Source organism: Actinia tenebrosa, unplaced genomic scaffold, assembly GCF_029948245.1.
Source record: "Actinia tenebrosa isolate PJP-AT-01 unplaced genomic scaffold, QUT_ActTen_1.0 PGA_scaffold10__47_contigs__length_13832649, whole genome shotgun sequence".
Classification (NCBI taxonomy): Eukaryota; Metazoa; Cnidaria; class Anthozoa; order Actiniaria; family Actiniidae; genus Actinia; species Actinia tenebrosa.
In genome coordinates, this window is record NW_028292570.1 from 5,400,197 (window position 1) to 5,420,552 (window position 20,356).

General features: G+C 37.0%; 3 protein-coding genes across 3 annotated transcripts; 2 read left to right on the plus strand and 1 right to left on the minus strand.

The window, feature by feature from the left end:
• The first annotated feature begins 2,200 nt into the window (after window positions 1-2,200).
• LOC116291043 (galanin receptor 2a-like) lies at window positions 2,201-4,173 on the plus strand. Its single transcript, XM_031698165.2, has one exon. It carries the CDS (start codon window positions 2,201-2,203, stop codon window positions 3,221-3,223), a length of 1,023 nt encoding a protein of 340 aa, XP_031554025.2. The 3' UTR covers window positions 3,224-4,173.
• An 8,772-nt stretch (window positions 4,174-12,945) lies between these two features.
• Window positions 12,946-14,200, minus strand: LOC148912842 (uncharacterized). The gene is made up of 3 exons (XM_089026629.1): window positions 14,099-14,200; window positions 13,637-13,746; window positions 12,946-13,550 (listed from the first exon to the last, which is right to left on the minus strand). Exons 2-3 carry the CDS (start codon window positions 13,664-13,666, stop codon window positions 13,170-13,172), a joined length of 411 nt encoding a protein of 136 aa, XP_088882755.1. The 5' UTR covers window positions 13,667-13,746; window positions 14,099-14,200; the 3' UTR covers window positions 12,946-13,169.
• Window positions 14,201-14,732: 532 nt separating this feature from the next.
• LOC148912843 (uncharacterized) lies at window positions 14,733-17,787 on the plus strand. The gene is made up of 2 exons (XM_089026625.1): window positions 14,733-15,919; window positions 16,960-17,787. Exons 1-2 carry the CDS (start codon window positions 15,484-15,486, stop codon window positions 17,256-17,258), a joined length of 735 nt encoding a protein of 244 aa, XP_088882751.1. The 5' UTR covers window positions 14,733-15,483; the 3' UTR covers window positions 17,259-17,787.
• Window positions 17,788-20,356: the final 2,569 nt, after the last annotated feature.

Here is a 20,356-nt window from a genome sequence, read left to right on the forward strand (position 1 = left end):
TGAATAGGTCCAATTCCTCTTAATATTGATGGTTTTCAACCATTCCGAAAAGAATTAAATAACAAAAGACACGGCGGCCATGTTGGAGGATATAACAAAAGAATTCATTGACAATTATTTTGTTAAGTTCCTCCAACATGGCCGCCGTTAAGACCATCAATTTCTAGTCCTTTTGGTAACGTTATTCCAGTCGTCAGCTGCTCTTGAGACCATGCTATATTGGCCCCACTTACGATTGCTCTTAAACTTGCAAGTATTTAACCTTGTGTTACAGCTGTGATAGTCTTTGTTAAATTTGATATTAAAATCATTTTCAATGTCATTGTTCTAGCATTTATGCAAGGATATGCAGCGATGGATTTTGCGTCTGTGTTCCAGCATCTTCCAATGGAGCATGCCCAAGGCTTCTGTGCTTGAGTCGTAATAAGGACGGTCCAGGATCTCTTTCGCAAATTTATTCTGGAGGACTTGAAGGTTCTGCATCAGAGTTGAGTTACCACGGTCCATAAGACTATAGGTCACAATAGGCAGTACCAAGGTATATTAGAATAACCTCCTAGCGTGAAGTGGCAGGAACATTTTAATTCGTCGAAATAAAGACAGTTTCCTGATGACTCTAATATATATGTTTTGAGCCATCGTGGAAGGATCACGAACGATCTACTTCTCTTTTATAGATATACGAGGAAGGCTATCAAAGAGATTCGACTGTCTATTCGCAGAACTTTGGAAGATTATATTTAATGGGTCTCGTAGATTACAGGATACTTAGGATCCAAGCATGGATATTTGTTCAAAAACCACCTACGTTCGTGCACCACTTCGAAGATGATTTAAATTAATACTTACCGGTCAAGTCTAGTAGTGACATTTTGCAGGTTACAGTCTAAATTATTACAGTTCTCTATGTCCACGTATCAATGAAACATTATGATCTTATTGGTTGGATAATTAAAACATATTTGCTAGTTTTATCCATCCTTTTTTCGCTTTACTTTGATCAAAGTTCCCTCACGTGGGCGGAATTAGTTCCTCGATAAATCCGATATATACTTGTTATATGAATACAAACACTATAAGTGTGCAACATAAATACCACTAAGTACTGCTAAATTGTGTCAATCCTATTGTTTTCTATTGTTTATTTAGCACTATTTACTACTAAATAGTGCAAAATGTTGCGCACTTTTAGTGTTTGTACTCTAACAAACACGATCAGCGCAAAATTCAACTGATTTACAATGGATCTATCCTGAGGTCATGAATTACGATAATAATAATTGGTGCATTACTTTCGTAGATTTAGACAAAAAAACAAAAAAACAAAATAACAAAATAACAAAATAACAAAATAACAAAAAAACAAAATAACAAAATAACAAAAAAAACAAAAAAAAAAACAAAAAAACAAAAAAACAAACAAAAAAAAAAACAACAAACAAACAAACAAAAAAAAAACAAACAAAAAAAAAACAAAAAAACAAAAAAAACAACAAAAAAACAAAAAAAACGAAAAAACAAAAAAATTTTAGCTAAGAATGAAAAAATGAATAATTTTTTTCTAATTATAAGCTATTAATTGTTGAGGCAGCTGCAAAAAGGAACTCAAAACATAATATTTTAAGAAATTCGGTCAAAGTATTTGTGTTATCTAATTTTGCATTTCCTTATTTTAGTATCATTGTATAATGCTGTATAATATCTGTCCTAAAATAAAATATTTATGACAACAACAACAACAACAACGACAACAACAAAAATCTAACTAATTCCTATTTTATTTTTACAAAACAAGTTCTTGCAATAGGCCTTTTGCAACAACAGTCCTTATAAATTATTCGTTTTTGTAGTTAATTAATCCTGTGTTACATTCATAAGCTGAAACGTTGCCTTCTTTACTAATATCAAGGGGCTCTTTCCTTTTCTGGTGTTCATTTTGACACAACGTCTCTTTTTACATGGGATGGTTCACGTAACATATTGTTGCAAAAGGCCTATTAGTTGCATGTAATTTCCGTACTTATATATTAAATTAACCATATTAGTCTATTCTTTCCGCTGATTGGTGTGTTCCATTCCCAGTGTCAAGCACAACAAATTAGACTTTACTTTGAATTATCATAAAACAGAAACTCGAAAAAAGTGTTTGCAGTCGTGGTTCCGTCTACAAACGAAGTGATTGCCTTTTCCTTTGGGGAATATGAGCGATACAAACCAGAATATAACTCACGAGATTTCCAAGCAGGCATGTTACCTTCCTCTGAACCACGGAATACCTATTACCATTATCAATTTTGTGCTAGTTTTCGTTGGAACATTTGGGAATTTTCTCATTATCTTTGCCGTCTTGAATACTCATAAACTTCGGAATAGAATCTCAAATTTTCTAATCCTCAGTCTAGCAGTCACTGATTTAATCGTAACAATGTGCGCGCAGCCGTTACACGCAACTTCGGTAACTTTCAAGACCTTTCGGCACTACTGCGTTCTTGAGATAGACTTTGCCTACGACATTGCAGGGAATTTCTCCGTCTTTTGCTCGCTCTTCCACCTGGCTGCTATCAGCATCGATAGAGCGATGGTCGTGACGAAGCCACATCAACATCAAGCGCTCATGCGAAAGTACGGATTGAAAACCATGTTGTTTAGTTGTTGGGGAACAGCTTTTGTATTTGTCAGTATCCGTGTTCCTTTTCCTTCGACTCTCTCACTGTCCATCACCTTGATTATTATTAGCTACATCATCATTGTGTTGTCGTACGTCGTCATCCTCTATCAAATCACGCGTGAGAAGGTAAAAAGCAACGATCCAGCAGCTGCTTTGTCCTCTACGTCTAACGATGCATTAATGGAAAAAAGAATCTCCGGAACTATTGCTATCGTGATATTCTTCTTCTCCTTGTGCTGGTTTCCTCTGCTTGGCTTTTATTTATCTGTTGGAAAAGGTGTTATTAGAGAACTTGGTGGCGTGAAGTATATGTGGATACGTACTGCAGTCCTCTCCAACTCATCCATGAACTTCATCGTCTATAGTTTTCGTATCGTACATTTCCGTGTTGCTTACCTTAGAACCATTAATAAAATCCTTAGAAGACCAAGAGAGGTTTTTGGAGGCTCCAAAGTCGCAGTCATTGGCGCAGTATCACAGGAAAGTAAAGATAACTATGTCAAAGAACTGCCAAGTAGGCTGAAAGTGAGTCGGGCTTACAGCGACCACGCGTAAATCCCAAGGATAACATATCCAAAAACGTGGCAAAGAAGTAGATGATGTTAGTGTGATGTACTTAGACTCAAGCGTATCCAATTCTGGTCGCATCTAAGCATTTATACAAAAAACAATTCCGGGGAAAAAATGAACTATATTCGTCGCTCGCTCGCTTCGCTTCAAGAAAGGGCAAGTCTATATTTCAAGAATTCTGTTGCCAAAAAACTTCGTTCATACTCATATTGAGAAATAAACTATATTGAACAAAACCAAGGTGCTCTTTTTCAAATAAAAAAAAAAAAAGCTTTAATCTTGCACGGATTTTTTATTGCGCAAACACGTCAAAACTTTTGTAAATAGTTTTTTTAAAAATTAAATTGCCAATATTGTATATCTATCTATCTGTCTATCACGCTGTTTCGAAGATTTCGAATGATCATATAAAACCTAGGACTCGTGGTCATATATTACTAGAACATGTATGTGGTACCATATTTTTTCTTGTTTTACAAAGGAATTAATTGTACACTAGCTAATTGAGAAATAAACACGAAATTCTCAGTAGAAAAATAAAAGATGGAGAAGAAGAAGAAGAAAGAGAAGAAGAAGAAGAAGAAGAAGAAGAAGAAGAAGAAGAAGAAGAAGAAGAAGAAGAAGAAGAAGAAAAGCGGAATTTTTGAAAAAGACGACAAAGAAGAAATACGATGTAATCATACACTTAATGTCTGATCTCGAGGGAATTAGTGAGTTTTGTTTTCCCGAGAATCTCGATATTTCCAGAGGCGAGAAATATGTAAAAATATTGATGAGATAATTTACTTGAAAAGAACTTTATTTTAGCAAGCTATTTAAACATGAAAACTACAAAGACGACTACATATACGGTGTTGTATTTCGCTAACAAAAAACAAGGAGAGTATCAACAGCATTTTTAGCCGTATTTTCTGTTTCCGAATCCTTTTTCTGAATAAAAAGTCTGTATTTCTTCTGTAGAAAGTCTGAAGATTTTCTTTTTTTGTTTGTTTGTTTGTTTGGTTGGTTTTTTTTTTTTGCTTCCAGCTTCATGCGTACTAATAATTCCAGAAAAATACCAGCTCCAGCTTTGTTATTTATGATTGGTGCAAAATATAATGCGACTAGCTTTTTCCACGCCTGTTCGCTCTAATGACAATACTTCTTCGCTTCAATGAATATTCCTTTGCGGTTAATGAACAGCAAAAGGTGTATATTTACTTATTTCCCGGTCAGGGAGACGGGATACATTCAGATTTAGCCCGTGTCACGTGGTCATCTTTCTACCAATGAGAGTGTTCGTTATATCGGCAAAGTTTCGAATTCCTTCGCCTCCTCGATGTTCCCCGAGGTGAAGCCGAGGAGGAAACTGAAACATCGGACTCTCTCGGGAAAATATAGCTAAGTATTTCTCTTGTGACCAAACATTAAATGTTTAATGAACGCGTAGAGAAATTTGCCGATGATATTGAAGGAACAAAGATGACACATTAAACGATTTGCTTGATTTGCGAGAGGAGAAGTTTAATTTCACCGCCTTAGAGACCGGATCAACTGAGTCAATAGAAGGAGATACGAGGGGCAGATATGAGGGTATTTTAAAGGCTTTTATTGTAAACAAAACATTGGCAAAGCGCAAAACACGGAAACAAGGGAAATTATCAGTTAACACAAGAAAACATTTAAAGTTAAGAAGCCGCAGATTTGCTTAAAAATACTTGAATGTTACAATGATGATATCATGAAATGAAGAAAAACGAAGATATGAGTCGCTGACAGACTATTAATTTAAGATACTAGCTGTCTGGATGAATAGAAATGCAACATTTTAGAGATAAGGGGAGTAGAAGACAAGAGAGAATAATTTGGTCATTTTATTGTTCCCTGCATACATCCATGTTTTAGACAGTAAGTAGCACCTACACAAACAGTTTAAACGTCGAACTTCACATGAGAAACGATGCATTAATAAGGCAGTCATCTTTAATGACTCGGCAAGTTCGACGTTTGACATTGGCCTTAATGACTTAATGGTCAAATCCGGCTATATTCAATTGCAGAACTAATATTCCCTTGCAACGTACTTTCAAACAACATAGTTTATACTAGATTGAAATATAAAGCCTGCATGACTTGTGAGCTAGAAATGCGATCTTTCGTATCTCAGCCAGAAAACTTAAAAGTACAAAAAAATTCAGATCTCTGACTGACAGCATTTAAAAAAATAGATATACAATATTAAATAAAAAAAGCGTTGTTGGTCGGTAATTTGAAATGGGCGATCTAAGCATATACAGAGTTTTTGTGCTTACATACGTATTCATATGTTTTCTGCCTAAAATACCAAAAATTACATTTCGAACTCAAAGTTCATACTTCATAGTCTAGACTGTTCGGTTGTGAATATATTACAATTTCAGATCTGCGACCGACATTTTTTTAAACCGGTGTATACACTACTCTTTAAAATTAAGGTAAAACGATGTTCGTACTGATCATTTCCCACCTATGTGACTGTTGTTTACTGCAGGGATGTGATTCGGAATCTTCTACTCTTCATTCAAATTTTTATCTATTCACCGAAGAACTTGGAAACTGTGACAACTGTTCGAACAAACTTTAAACAAAACAATTTCTAATTACAAGTAAGCCATAGGAATTGGTATGACAGCTGGGCCATCTAATGTTCTAAGGAAATCCCCATAATTGATATTTCCGTCTTTCCCTCAGCATGTCGGATACTTCATGTCGGATAATTCCAGAAGGTTCCATAAGTGTGGGTCTAAAGCTCACTTGACCACAAATAATTAAAAAAATATAATTCTTTTAGATATTTATGATGATCTTTGTTACACATCTGTTTCGCTCAATTATCAGCAGAGATCAGGGGAGGAATTGGATGGGAGGATTAATGAGAAGATCCCTTGGTTTTTAGGCGACTAGGGGGTGGACATTGACAAGTACAAAATCATTTTGGATTTAACAAAAATAAAAAAACTAGCACTCTAACATTTGGTGGATCATGGTGCCAGGTAGACTACTTTCTGTCTTGTTTTAATGATGTAAAATCTAAGCTAAATCTAAAAAAACTTATGATAAATGAAACCGCCTTTAGGCGAACTCGTGGATGCTAGGTGAAATTTTCAAAGATTGGGTTCCCTGTGCCTTTCTTATGCTTTTTGACATTCGAAGGAGTTCGCAATAGAAGAGTTCATTTGATAAGTGCCCGACTTGGGGCCAGTTTGGCGCCAAATAATTTCAGTTTTAGTTTAAAGATGATTCATGCATAATTTATATATCTTTAGTCCATTTTTTGATGGAATTGGTTTTGGTTGCTAAAGGCCTGACAAAGAAAAGAACGTTGACGATAAAATACTTTAGTTTTTGTTGAAGCCGATGAGAGAATTACTCGGTGAACGAACACCTTCAAATATCGATAAAATATTATAACGAAAAAAAACCCGGCATACTTTTGATAATCAATAGTTCATACCAAGAGTTGTTTTTGAAGCTCAATTTTGATGCAGTGCGCATGCGTATTACTTGTAGATTATAACGGTGAAGCAACTTGTCACGGATCCCACACGTCAAGGAATGTTTTAATGAAAGACTTGTTATCTTCCATCATTCTTTCCGCACTCTGGATTCCCTTTATAGCGTACAAGTCTTTTCAGACCACGTGTCATTCCCTTGTGAATAAAATTCTTTGTTTGAGTCCATATCCATATTCATGTGTCTTCTCATGTAAAACCGAGCGCAAACATTAAACAAAGAAATGATACTCCAGGGAATGACACGTGGTCTGAAATAATAAAACATTACGTCAATGCCGAGGAGGTCTATTCAATGAGTGTATAGACTAATTTTGAGTCGCTCTGTCTTCTTGGCGGGGCATGTTAAAGGAAGAAAAAAAATCATATACTGAAGGTTTTCGTTCTTTCAGAAAGTCAAAAAAGAAAAGTAGCTACAGCAACTACAAAATAGGTTACTGTAGAACTGCATTAGCCGTCATTCCAGCGATGAAGGTCGTAGTACTGCCGACCGAAACGTCTAGAAAGAACATTTAAAAAACCCCGCAGACAACCAGTTACCAATTTAATATTTTGAATACGTCTGATTGCGAAATCTTTAACTGGTGAGACTTTTGTTTTATGTTGTTTACAAAGCTTGAAATGTATACACTCAATTGAAGAATCGTTGTCGGGTTCAGAAACATAGAACATTAATCTAGAAGCTGAGACCGAAATGGCACATGGGAAGTACGTTAATTAGATGCATGCTGTGACCGGCGACCCGTGACATCATCCACTTTTTTTAATACGCGTTTGGCATTCTAAACCGACTGCATGGATGGCGCAAATGAATAAATTATAATTTAATTATCTAATTTTACATGTGCCATTTCGGTCTCGGCTTCTATGTTCTATGTCTTTGAACCCGACAACGATTCTTCAGTTCAGAGTATAATCTTCGATGCTGTTAGTATCAGCACAAAAGAAAATTTACCGACAAAACTTGCAGGCAATGTTTGGTAAATTTGATATTGTTGAGACCTTTCGCTGATTGGCCAAAGTTGCAAAAAAAAAAAAAAAAAAAGCAAAAAAACATGCAAAAAAACCTTCGCCAACCTTTTTTGAAATAGCTGTGTCACTAAGGATTATTTAACCACAGGGGGACTAGCTCAAATGGAAGAGCGCTCGCTTTGCATGCGAGAGGTACCGGGGTCGATCCCCTGGTTCTCCAAGACATTTCCTTCCGACATCAGCAGGTGGTCACTTACTTTTGTCAGCATATTTCACTTATTTTTTCTGATGCTTTCTGTTTCTTATTAACAAAAGAAATGTTTTGGCAAGTGCTGCACTTCCGTTTTGGTATCAGTAACGTCTGGAATGATTAGTTCCGGAGATGCATTCCTTGATATCTGGATTGTTGGAATTATATCTTAGGGCTCGTACATTTCTATACATTTGGAAGCGATTATTTTCATCTTTAATATAAAAGTGGGTTCTCAATTTTACTAAACTTGCGTTTTTCAGTTTTGTGGCTCGTCAGGCTGCGCACGCAACCTTGAGAAAACGGTCTATTCTTAAGTGAGTTTTTAAACATATTCATAATTGTTTTTAGAGACAAAACGTTTTTGTCGCTCAACGTTTCACCACGTTTCGACATCATTCAGTAGAGTATACTGTATGCTGATGCTATTAGTGAGGTGTGATAGTGCAGAATATACATAATATACATAACAGATTTATTTTACTATGATCCACTTTCTTTTTAAGTTTTCATAAACGCATCCCAAATGGTAAGGCGTGAGACTCTAAGACTAATGTACAAAGAAACGAGTACTTTAGACCTGAAGCTAACTTGGTTGGTCACTGAAAAGTGCGGTTCAGAGTTGCAGAATGCTCTTATTGTCACGTAGGCCTAGGGAAAGGGGGGGAGTGATATTTTTCCAAGAGGACACAAAGATTTCCACTGCTGGGCCAGACACTCTTTAGTATGAGTTTATTTTGCTGTCTTGTACAACGTAGAGTTTGCTAACTTGACTAACTGCGACTGACTGTAGGATAACTGCAACTACAACCGCACTGCGATTGACTGCTACAACTGAAGAATAACTAAGGATTGCAACTAAGGACTAACTAGTAACCCTGAGTGAGCTCGTATTTAAGGACTAAGCTAGAGTAATACGTCACATAACTGGTTTGTACTAGGTCAAACTAGATTGAACCAGTTAGGCCACGTATGACGTAAGAGCTTGAAACAGGTTTTGACTTAAGAAAAAAGTAAGGGCACTCAGTTCTAGGAGCTGACCCAGCAAACCCATCGATGTTGCTCGCTAGCTTAACTCATAGAGAACAGATTATACTAAAAGTTACAAATAAAATAATCCTGAACAAAAAATCAGAAGAAGGATTAGGAAGTGATTGTTTGTACAGCAAACAACCCTGCTCTTTTCCAGTTCGCATGTACAAAATTGTGCATGACCAAAAATTGTTTTTACTGGAAAAGTACGTTAGATTTGCAGCTGTGGCTTACTACAAAAAGTACTTTCTAATTAAAACTGGAAGGCCTTGTCAATGAACAAACATCCTTGACCCTCAGGTTAATGAACAAGTAATGATATTTTTCCATTCTACATATTATTCCCCCCCTTCGAGAATATTCGCCCTCGAATGTCACGAAGAGAAGATAAAACTACAATTAGAATAGACCTTATTCGTGGTGTGACAATGTTTTCCCAATTCAGCGTGACGAATCTCCAGGGGATTAATTTTCTTTTGTTTTTACTCTTCGAAAAATTCATGAGTATCCCAAAGGATACGAAAGGAATAACGATAATATCCCGACGAGTTGCAAAACAATAGCTGTTCATTCCCCCAGAGGTTTGTCACGCTGAATTGGGAAAACATCGTCACACCACGAATAAGGTCTATTAGGTGTACACTGAGCAGTAATCGCTTAGCTTGACCAAGCTATATAACTGGACTGATGCAGATAGTCTGCATGCCAGGGGTCTACAAAATATGAACAAGAATATTAAATAGTTTTATAATCCCTAATCTACTAAAAATCATAAGAAGGAAAATCTAATTATTTCTTAACATGAAGAGTTTAGAGTTTCTAACATGAAGAGAGAGAAGAAGCGGTTCTCGACCTAAAATTTGGTAGAACCACTTCAAGATAACCATAAAGAAGTGCGAAAAGAATAGCCACGCATATAAGTCCGATTACCTTAATTCTTATCCGTTTTTTTCTTTTCTTTGTTTTTTGTTGTTGTTGTTGTTGTTGTTATCTGAAGCCCTGCTTCGTCAAAAAAAAAAAAAATCCTCTCTTTCTTCGGTATGATTTGTTACATACCAAGTGTCGATGAACACAAAGCAATGATTTGATTATAATAATTATTTGGTTAAAATACTTAGAAAAACGTACATTTCCAGTGAAATCTCTTCCGGTTTTGTTATTCACCGGTAAATAAATATGATATTGCCCGCTCTAAAAAAAGCTGTGTGTAAACTGTGAAATTTGATGATTATATCAGATGGCACCCTCTTGGCCAATGCCAAGAGAGAGAAAATGAACTTTGACACTTGGCATATAATAATCACGAACTAAAATGAAAATTTCATTTTAAGAGAAGAAAATATGCACTAGTCTCCCCCCATCCCCATCCCCACCACCTCCCCCTACGACAAAAATTCCGCCTTGAAAATCCTCCATTTATCATGTGGGTAAATAAATGGAGTCAGTTGGATTTACTTAGCAATCTCGTAGTACAGTCCACGATATTTTGATTTTGAACGTCTAGGACATGACGTACATTCACGGCTATGAACAGACTTTCTGTACTTGTTGCCGTTACAGCAGGATTGGGATGATCTTAAGAAGAGATATTCTTTGAACCTTCGCTTGCTTCCACCTCTTGGCGGTATTCGTAGCTTTGCTTTTCCTCTGATCAGCAAATTTGTTGCCGGGGCTGGTGCATCCCATTTTAGCTGCTTTGAGCCTTGATGGATGATGAGGTGAATTTTCCAAGTCGATACGACTGTAGGTAGAAGGCTTTGGGAAGCAATCTTCTTGGATCTGTCACATATTATCTTTGGAAGATTGTTGCAAAGGCTGTAAGGATTTTCTATCTCAAGAGGACAGAGATTGTATCCCTCATCATAGACAGTAAGGTACTTGTTGTGTGAACTCGGGAGGATGTAGTCGATTTTTCGGTCTGGCTTCGTTGCTAAAAAGGAACTTCCAGCAACAGAAGAGATCTCCACTTGTGTTGTTGCGAGCTTTCTTTCAGCAATGAATTTTTCATTTGGAGGAAAGAAAACTTCCAAGTCCTCTAGGAAAGGAATTGCCTCTTGTCCAGCAAGGACCCAGTAGTAATGTTGAAGCCAAGTACGATTTGTCGGAATCTTAAATACAACATCCTCTCCTCTTCCTAAAGCAGCTAAGTCTATGTAACCAGTATCGCCTGGAAATGATGCACGGGTTGGAATGAAAACTTCTCTTTCGACTTCGGTAAACGGCGAAGTATCTTTATAGGCCATTAGAGTGTCCAGCCCATGTTTAAAAAAACCGTTTTTGGCCTTGGTACATACACTTATTGGCTGGCCTCGGTTTTTGTACTCCAGAACATCGCAATATAGATTTGCTACAGACTGTAATTTTCCCTGCATTAGAAAATACGCCACTATTAACTCGCTAACATTTAAAACATCACCTTTTCCTTTGATTTCCTTAGCAAGTCTCTGTTCAATGTTCCCTTGTATAATTGCAGTAACAGAATCAACCAATTGAAATTGAAAATCAAAGATGTCTTCTCTTAGGGTGAAAAACTGAGCCATAACACCTTCAAGTCTTTCGCATAGAAGTTCCGATCCTGCAATTGATTTGGGGGCTGCTCCGCCTACCCCAACATCTCCTTCCACTCGACGAAAAAATGGATTTGTCATGTAGGCAAACATATAGACAAATATATGGGCAAATATCATATTTGACTAATAGTAAACAATATTTGCCCAATGACTGTATATGATATGTACCTACACATTTATCCCATGGGCACAGATGGCAAAGTCCGTATGGCCCAGTAAAATCCCAAACGGCAAATATATAGCAGATATCATATCATCCATACATTTACCCGGTAGTAAATGTGAATGCTCATTTGATATGTGCACGTATTTGCCCAGCCCGTATATGTGTTTTATGTCTTACGTATACCCTGTGTTTCCCCAGGCCGTATATGTGATTCATGCCTTACATATACCCTGTATTTTCCCAGGCCGTATATGTGATTAATGCCTTACATTTACCCTGTCTTTGCCCAGGCCGTATATGTGATTAATGCCTTACATTTACCCTGTCTTTGCCCAGGCCGTATATGTGATTTATGCCTTACATATACCCTGTCTTTGCCCAGGCCGTATATGTGATTTATGCCTTACATATAACCTGTCTTTGCCCAGGCCGTATATGTGATTTATGCCTTACATATACCCTGTCTTTGCCCAGGCCGTATATGTGATTAATGCCTTACATATACCCTGTATTTTTCCAGGCCGTATATGTGATTTATGCCTTACATATACCATGCGATATGCTCTGACCGTATATGTGATTAATGCCCCCTTAATGCCTCAGATGTACCAGCGCGTCTTAGCCATATTTGCTCAGTTGAATTATGCTCATCATATTTGCTAAATTTAACTATATTATCAGTCTTCAGCTATTGTCACTTATGGCAGGCCAAAAAAAATAGAAACGATATATGTCGTGACAACCACCTCATACTTTAAACATAGCTAACCTATACTAAGAAGCAGGAAAAAAGACATAAATCATACTGAAACATTTTTATTGTGAATTTCCTTTTCTTGACGACTGATTAACTATGAACAATTTGTTAACTACAACTAATTGAAAATGCTAGTTCTGTAAATTAATTACAGGTGTTTGTTTCATCTTGTGACAGAATTTGTGAAAGGAGATCATAATATATTTAGTTGTCAATCGATCTGTGGCTTATGTACGATTCTTTTTAGATATTCTGTAGTAGTACACTTCATTTATAACTGCAAAAACTTAATTAAGGACACCGAACGTGGTTGGGTTTCTACGAGTTTTATGAATTAAATCTTGTGTCACTGTTCCTCCGTTCCTTTGGCCTGATTTCTAGGGTTTTCCTTCTTCTTTCGATTATTTGAACATTATACTTGTTTACTTTAAGAAATCCAAAGGTCAATAGGCTTAAATAGCCGCTGCTATACCGTTTGACCTTTGGATTTCTTCAAGTAAACGAGTATAACGTTCAAGTAATCGAAAGAAGAACGAAAACCCTAGAAATCAGGCCAAAGGAACGGAGGAACAGTGACACAAGATTTAATTCATAAAACTCGTAGAAACCCCAACCACGTTCGGTGTCCCAGTGCCCTTGATTTGATAAAAACCTTTAGGCTCTCAATGCCCATTCGGGACCTCCAGATGGCCTGGGGCGTCTTGACGGCTCCCCGATTTTCCGCTTCAAAAGCATGGTGAGACTGCGCTCTGACAGCCTCCTTTTTGCCTTTCGGTCCATGCTTTCCATGAACTGATTAGCTAGGGGGCTTCTCCATGGCAGAGGGTGTTTTATTAAAACTTTACTCTGCTTAGTAGGGCCCCCTTCGTTATTAGAGCCACTGTCCGCTGTATCGTCATCAGCCTGGTCATCCGCCTCTGACATCGACTCCTCTGATGACATATACTCCAGTTTCATAATTGCCTTGACTTTCTCTTTGTCCCCTGGTGATAGCGAGGTTGACAAGTCCGCTGCCTTGGATCTGGATTTTAGGAGCTAAAAGAAAAAAGAAAAAAAAACCACCGTCAGTCAAAGTTTCTTATTAAACAAAGTCATAATCGTTGCAAATTCAGTTTACTCACATTTTGTTTTCTTTGTGTTTTCCGCTGCATCTTTTGATGCCTTCCAAGGGCCCCTGAACGCTCTCTTTTGTTTCTCTTTCTTCTCGTCAGAAAGTGACTTTTAAGGGCAGCTGAAATTATATCAAGTACCCATATATTAAAACTTGAGACAAAATTTGTTAGAAATTTTGGCATTTGGCCGACAATTACTCCTTTAGCATCCATTTGTTTTTGCTTTGTTTCGTTTTTTTTCGTTTTTTTTCTTTTTTTTTTTTTTCTTTTTTTTTTTTTTTTTCCCATGTTATTTTATTTCAAACTGCTTCCCCTCCCTTCGGCATTTGAATATTTCTAAAAGGATTTCGTTACCCCCTCCCCCCCCCCCCCCCGACCACCACCACCCTTTGTCCTCACCCCTCCCCCCCGGGTTAACTTTGATAGGTGCATAAGGCCTTTCGCACTTCGTAATATAAAATACATAAATACCTTCTAACTCGACGGCAGAGACATCCTTATGAACATTCAGAACTCTATCCCTTATTGCGTTATTAATATGTTCGTTGACGTCATCTCTGAAACTAATTAGGAAATGCCATATTTGAGTGGTAAGTGGAAACTTAATATGGAAAGAAACTATGCTACCAAGCGTACTTCAGACTGTAATAACATAATATAATTCATTAAAATCATAAGATGTACCTTAAGTTATTCTTAGACATAGTAATAATGTTTTCATTATTTGTATGGCTGTGATTGTATAATATTGGGGAAAAAAATCGAAATCAAATCAATTCCTTTACAAAAAAGGAAATTATCATTATCATTCAGTGTCTCGTTATTGGAAATCAATAGTAAAGTTTGGTAGCATTAACCACTACCATGGCGGGTTTCCCGCCAATTTTAGCATTGCATAAATTATACCGCTGCATAATTATACCAACTACTCTTCGCGCCAAGAATTCCCAGTAAAATTATCAATAAAAATAGCTTGCTTTTTTAAATATTGCCACTTTACTTACTGCAACAGCCTTTGAGACAGTAATCTTGGTCTTGCTGTTGTCCTTGTTCTGCTGGCTTTCTTTTAAGGCGGCTAGTATTTGGCGGTTTTTACTTGCAGTTCTTTAAACTGTTTCACAATCGTTTCGAAATTTGAAGAAATTTCTTCTTTTTCGCTGTCGGGGTCAACGTTCTCATTCTCGCTTGTTGCTTGCAATAGGCGATTTCTGTGTTCTCTTAGCACATCCTCGTTACCACCAGGGACAGAGGGAATAAGTATGTTAAGCCTTTGAGAATTGGCGCCATTTTCAGTATGTCTACTGGTACTGCTTGTACTGGTAGTTGCAGTAACAGAATGGATTGGCATTGGGCGTCCTGGTAAAGGTGTAGATGTTCTTCCCATTTTTTGATCGCGACGAATGAACGCAATTTATAAGCAAAGATATAGAATGTGCGGGAAACTAGATGACCGACAGAGTTTGTTACCTGTTTGTGACCAAAAGGCGAATGAACGAATAAGCACATCCACCGAACAAATCTACCCCCTATCTATCACGGCGTATCACGTGACTTGTGATGACATATACGTTCATATAATGAAGTCTAATAATAAAAAAAGGAATAACTGTCTTATAAAAATGCTGAAGTTGTATCCAGGATTCATGTTAAGTAATATATTTATTATCTTAAAGCTATTTGCTCCATTTTATAAAGTTATGAAATTTTTTCTAAAGCCTAGATTCACGAAATATCATTGCAATAAACTTGATTAGCTTCTAGCTCTAAAACCATCGTACCATTATCTGCCGCCAACAGTGACAGCTCTAAGGAAAAGGGCGCGGTAATAAAGATCCGGCGTGCTTTTGTCCAGTGGCATGTGGTTGATGGACGTGGAACTTTATTACGCTGGAATATGGCTGTTAGCCATTCAAAATGCTTGGATTTTGAGTAATTATCCCAATGATACACACCGTCTTTTTAATTATATAGTTCTGGAAAACAAAATGTCTTCTGCGATGTCAAAGCGTTATCATTGCTTTCATTGTAACGAAGATTTACATTACAGAGTATTTTGCCGTCACAAAGAAGAATTTTATGATCCTTTAACAAATCAATGGCAATTACAGCGGAATGACGACGAAGACTCAAATGATAGTATTTTCACTCACGAGATTGACGGCCAGAACGACACTTCTTCTAATGACTACAGCGAGATAAACGTTTTGGACCAAACTGATCAAGACTCCTCTGATGTGCCAAATACAAACCAACCATCAAGTGACGAATTCTTACCAGCTACTTCACAAAAAGGTATTGATGTTATACGTTTATTTGATGATTAGATTATATAATCTTTAAATGTTAAAGTCAAACTGCATAGATAAAAGACTGAATCTTTAACAAGCGGCTGATTTGCACATGATCTAGCTCCCCTATTGGATTTACTACCAAGCATTAGTGTTATTGAAGCGAGATTAAGTTAGAGGTACAAATGATTCTTTTCTATTTCTATCTTAGCCTCGTTTTCACCGTTACTTTTAAGAAGGGTGCATTATTAAGTAATCGGCTTATGGTTGCCATTAAAACCTCAGTGTTCATTCAGAAAGGTTCATTCAAAGAGTTTATAAAATCATAGCTAGAGATAACTCATTTAAAACGCCAAAAAGAATTTACTATGTTCAAATGGATATTGCTGTACATTTTTGTCTCCAAATCAATTCATGACTGTGGTCATCCTGAGATAGCATGGTATCCGGCAAAACATGTTTGTCAAGTTAGAGAAATACAATTATAAGTAATTTATTTAATATGTCTCTTGGGTTTTTTATTTTCGATTTATCATTTTTCTTTCACGAATTATAAATTGTTGTTTTGCTGACTTAGAAATTTATATTTTATTTTCAATGGAAATCATTTATTTTCAGAGCAAAATTTGGGTCAAAATTATACATTTAGGGACCGGTCATTATTTAAGTTGGAGGTAGGGGGGGGGGGGGGTGGAGGAGAAATTGTCAGTGACGCAAAAAAATTTCAAGGCCCCCCATTTGAAGGCATCCAAGTTTATCGAAAACCCCCCATGGATTGTAGTAAAAAATTTAAAAATTTTCCCTAAAAGTCATTTTTAAATTTCAAGACTTTCACTAGCAAAAATTTCAGGCCCCCCCCCCCCCCCAATTTTTTCTCCCCCCCCCCCCCCAACTTAAATAATGACCGGTCCCTTAGCCCATGAGGTTTTTTTTACTGACATTTTTTTTTCTAGTATTATAATGGTTTCAGACTTTATCTTATACTATGTTGCAGTTATACAATGCCGAATGAATAAAATACATCGTATTTGCTTATGTTTAAAGGAGACGGAATAAATAACTTTGAGGAAGAAGATCAAGTGTTTTTGGATGACAAGTTGGACAGTGAATCTGACCATGAAGAGATAAGAGGAAATGAAAGAAGGAGATTGGTTGAAACTTGGGATATTGATATCGAAGACGTAGAAAGAGATTTTGAACAATCTAGTGCAGAAATAAGCGTTGCCGTCGAAGCAAGTTCCCGAGTGACCCTTATTAACTGGATTGCCTTGTTTGTGTGCTTTTGGTCTGCATACTTTTCTGTACCAGACCGAGGCATTGATATTCTCCTCGCCTTTTTTTAAAGCGATTTTTGAGGTTTTGTGTGAGCTTTCGCCAATCATTTTCCCAACCGCAGTATTGGTTTTCCCGAGCTCCTTCAAACTCTTGAAAAATTATCTTTCTTTTAAAGATAAGCATTCAAAGTATGTTGTTTGTCCGAAATGCGACACCCTATACCGTTTTCAAGACTGCATAACAACAAGATTCGGGCGTGTCATTGCTAAACCATGTTCTCACATTGCTTTTCCGAATCACCGTCAATTGTTTCGCCGCACACCTTGTGGAGCGGAATTGCTTAAGGAAATTCGTTTGAAAAATGGACAGACAAAATTGTACCCACATAAAGTTTATTGTTATAAAAGCATCAGAGACACTCTAACTCACTTTATTAAGCGACCAGACTTTGTACAAAAATGTGAGATTTGGAGAAATCGGAATGTACCGGACGATATTTTAGTTGATATTTACGATGGCCAAGTGTGGAAAGATTGGCAATATTTTAACGGCACTCCTTTCCTTGCCCAGCCTAATAATTATGCTTTTATGCTGAATGTTGACTGGTTTCAGCCTTTAAGCACAGTGTCTATAGCGTTGGAGTCATATATATGGTCCTCCTAAATCTTCCGAGAAAAGAAAGGTACAAAGAGGAAAACGTAATAATAGTTGGGGTAATACCTGGTCCACACGAGCCCAAATTGAATATCAATACGTACTTACAACCACTTGTAGCCGAATTGAACTTATTGTGGCACGAAGGCATCCAAGTTCGGCCTCATGGGAGTAGAACAGCAAGATGTTTTCGAGCTGCCCTCCTTTGTATTGCTTGTGACATTCCTGCACTAAGAAAAGTTTGCGGTTTCTTAGGATGTACTGCTCACCGAGGGTGCTCAAAGTGCACAAGATTTTTTCCCGGAGATTTTAGTAGCATGGATTTTTCAGGTTTCGAAGATGACGATACACCAAGGACAAATGAAGAGCATCGAAGAGAGGCTCAGAAAATACTCAATGCAACAACCGCTGATGAACGAAACCAAATTGAAACTTCCACTGGAACAAGATATTCTGAACTCTTACAGTTGCCTTACTTCGATTGTACTCGTTACCATGTTGTTGATCCTATGCACAATTTGTTTTTTAGGGACAGCAAAACATTTAATGAAAAATGTATGGCTAAATGCTGAAACGCCAATTATTTCTAAAGAAAATTTGAATAAAATCCAGGAAAAGGTAGATGACGTCAAAGCACCATCATTTATTGGGCGTCTCCCGAAAAAGATATCAACATCGTTTGGAGGATTTACTGCTGATCAGTGGAAAACATGGACTCTCTTGTATTCTGTATTCTGAATTTGGAATATCGTTCCAACAGATGATTTGGAGCTGTGGAGGTTATTCGTATTGTCCTGCTTTCACCTTTGCTCTCCACTTATTACAACTGAAGAGCTACAAGAAGGACATGATTACCTAGTGGAATTTTGTAAATCGTTTGAAAAAAGATATGGAAAGGAACGTGTTACGCCAAACATGCATCTACACCTGCACCTCAAACAATGTATTTTAGATTACGGGCCTGTATATTCATTTTGGCTTTTCAGCTTCGAACGTTTCAATGGGATTTTAGGAGCGTTTCGAACTAACAATAGATCTGTTGAAATACAAATCATGAGAAAATTTCTCCAAAAGCATGAACTAAGAGATATCCCTTTACCAGAGAGATTTCGAGAAACTTTCCAACCAGTATTTCAACTTCTTCAGGAGGCACAACAAGTAGGAACACTTGGCGAAAGCATCCCATCAATACCATCAACACTTAATCTTTCAGTTGGTCAAGTACTACGTTGCTTAGAGTGGAGCAATATGAATGCATACTCATGTTTTTCACCTCGATCCATTGATGTTCTTGATGATGACTATACAGAATATCTCTTTAAAGCTTATGAAACAATTTTACCTCAACACTCGGTCATTGAATGTGTTACCGATACGTTTGAGAGAATTAGTACCATTGGATATTCGGGGACAAAGCTAGGGTCCTCTGACTCTAGACTGGAACGTTCTTCCTTCATTCTTGCAAGTTGGTGTGGCCAATATAGTGGCAGTATTGAGACCGATTCATTTGACTTGCGCCCCGGTGTTGTCGATTTCTTTCTTAAACAAACCATTATAATTGATGGCAAGCAGGAATCATTGTGTATGGCAAAGGTTCGATGGTATCAGCGACATCCAGAAAGACACAGGATTGGCAGACCACATGAAATTTGGTGCAGAAACTTGTTTGAAATGGAAGGGCCCTCTACATTCATTCCATACAAAGGATACACAGCCAGTTTGTTGCTGCTTACGATGTTATTGACAAAGAAAGAGTATTAATTGTTTGTCCTTTACAACGTAAATTGTACGGATGATGGAGATGACAGTAAAGTATCATTCCAGGAAAAATATTCAAAGCTATCAAAAATAAACTGTTTGAACTGTGCATCAGTAACTAGATAGTCAAATGAAAATTGAATGAATTCTTTGATGAGTTTAAAATTAGATGAATTAAAATAATTATGAATGAAATTGCATATATTGCCAATAAAAAAGATGAATTCATATGTTTAGACTAAACAAAATTGATGCTTCAAATAATATTACAGATGTTAGCGGTTTGAAATGCAGCTGAGGTTAATGGGTTAATGAGTTTTCTTATTGTCACTGGAAAAAACGCATGTACGACTTACGCATATTAAAAATACATCGTCCGCGTTTTTTCCTGTGTGTATCAACGCATATAACCTCACTTTCATGACATCAAAGCAAAACAATGATTGAATTAATGTGGTCGCAACATTGATGTCATTGCGTTAGGAGAAAAAATTGACACATATGACTGAGATGGACCTGCATGCACTCCCCCCTCGTAAGTCGTAAAAACAAGCCACATCCATCATAATTCAGTTGAAAAATTATTGAGTTGTTTTGAAAAGTTTTGATTGCAATAAATTGAAACGGAAACCTCACATCGGATATACTGGCAGTTGGGGGTATGTATTTGCTCTCCGCATGTGTAAATATGGGTCAAGCCTAGTGCAAAGTTGATTTCATATGTCCCCTTCATTTTGACAATAGGGCAAATATA

Coding starts and splice junctions, on each gene's coding strand:
- LOC148912842 (XM_089026629.1), bottom strand. CDS start 13,666: ATGCAGCGGAAAACACAAAGAAAACAAAAT. Junction 13,551..13,636: donor AAACACAAAGAAAACAAAAT/GTGAGTAAACTG, acceptor TTTTTCTTTTAG/CTCCTAAAATCCAGATCCAA.
- LOC148912843 (XM_089026625.1), top strand. CDS start 15,484: ATGTGGTTGATGGACGTGGAACTTTATTACGCTGGAATATGGCTGTTA. Junction 15,920..16,959: donor ACCAGCTACTTCACAAAAAG/GTATTGATGTTA, acceptor TTATGTTTAAAG/GAGACGGAATAAATAACTTT.
- LOC116291043 (XM_031698165.2), top strand. CDS start 2,201: ATGAGCGATACAAACCAGAATATAACTCACGAGATTTCCAAGCAGGCA.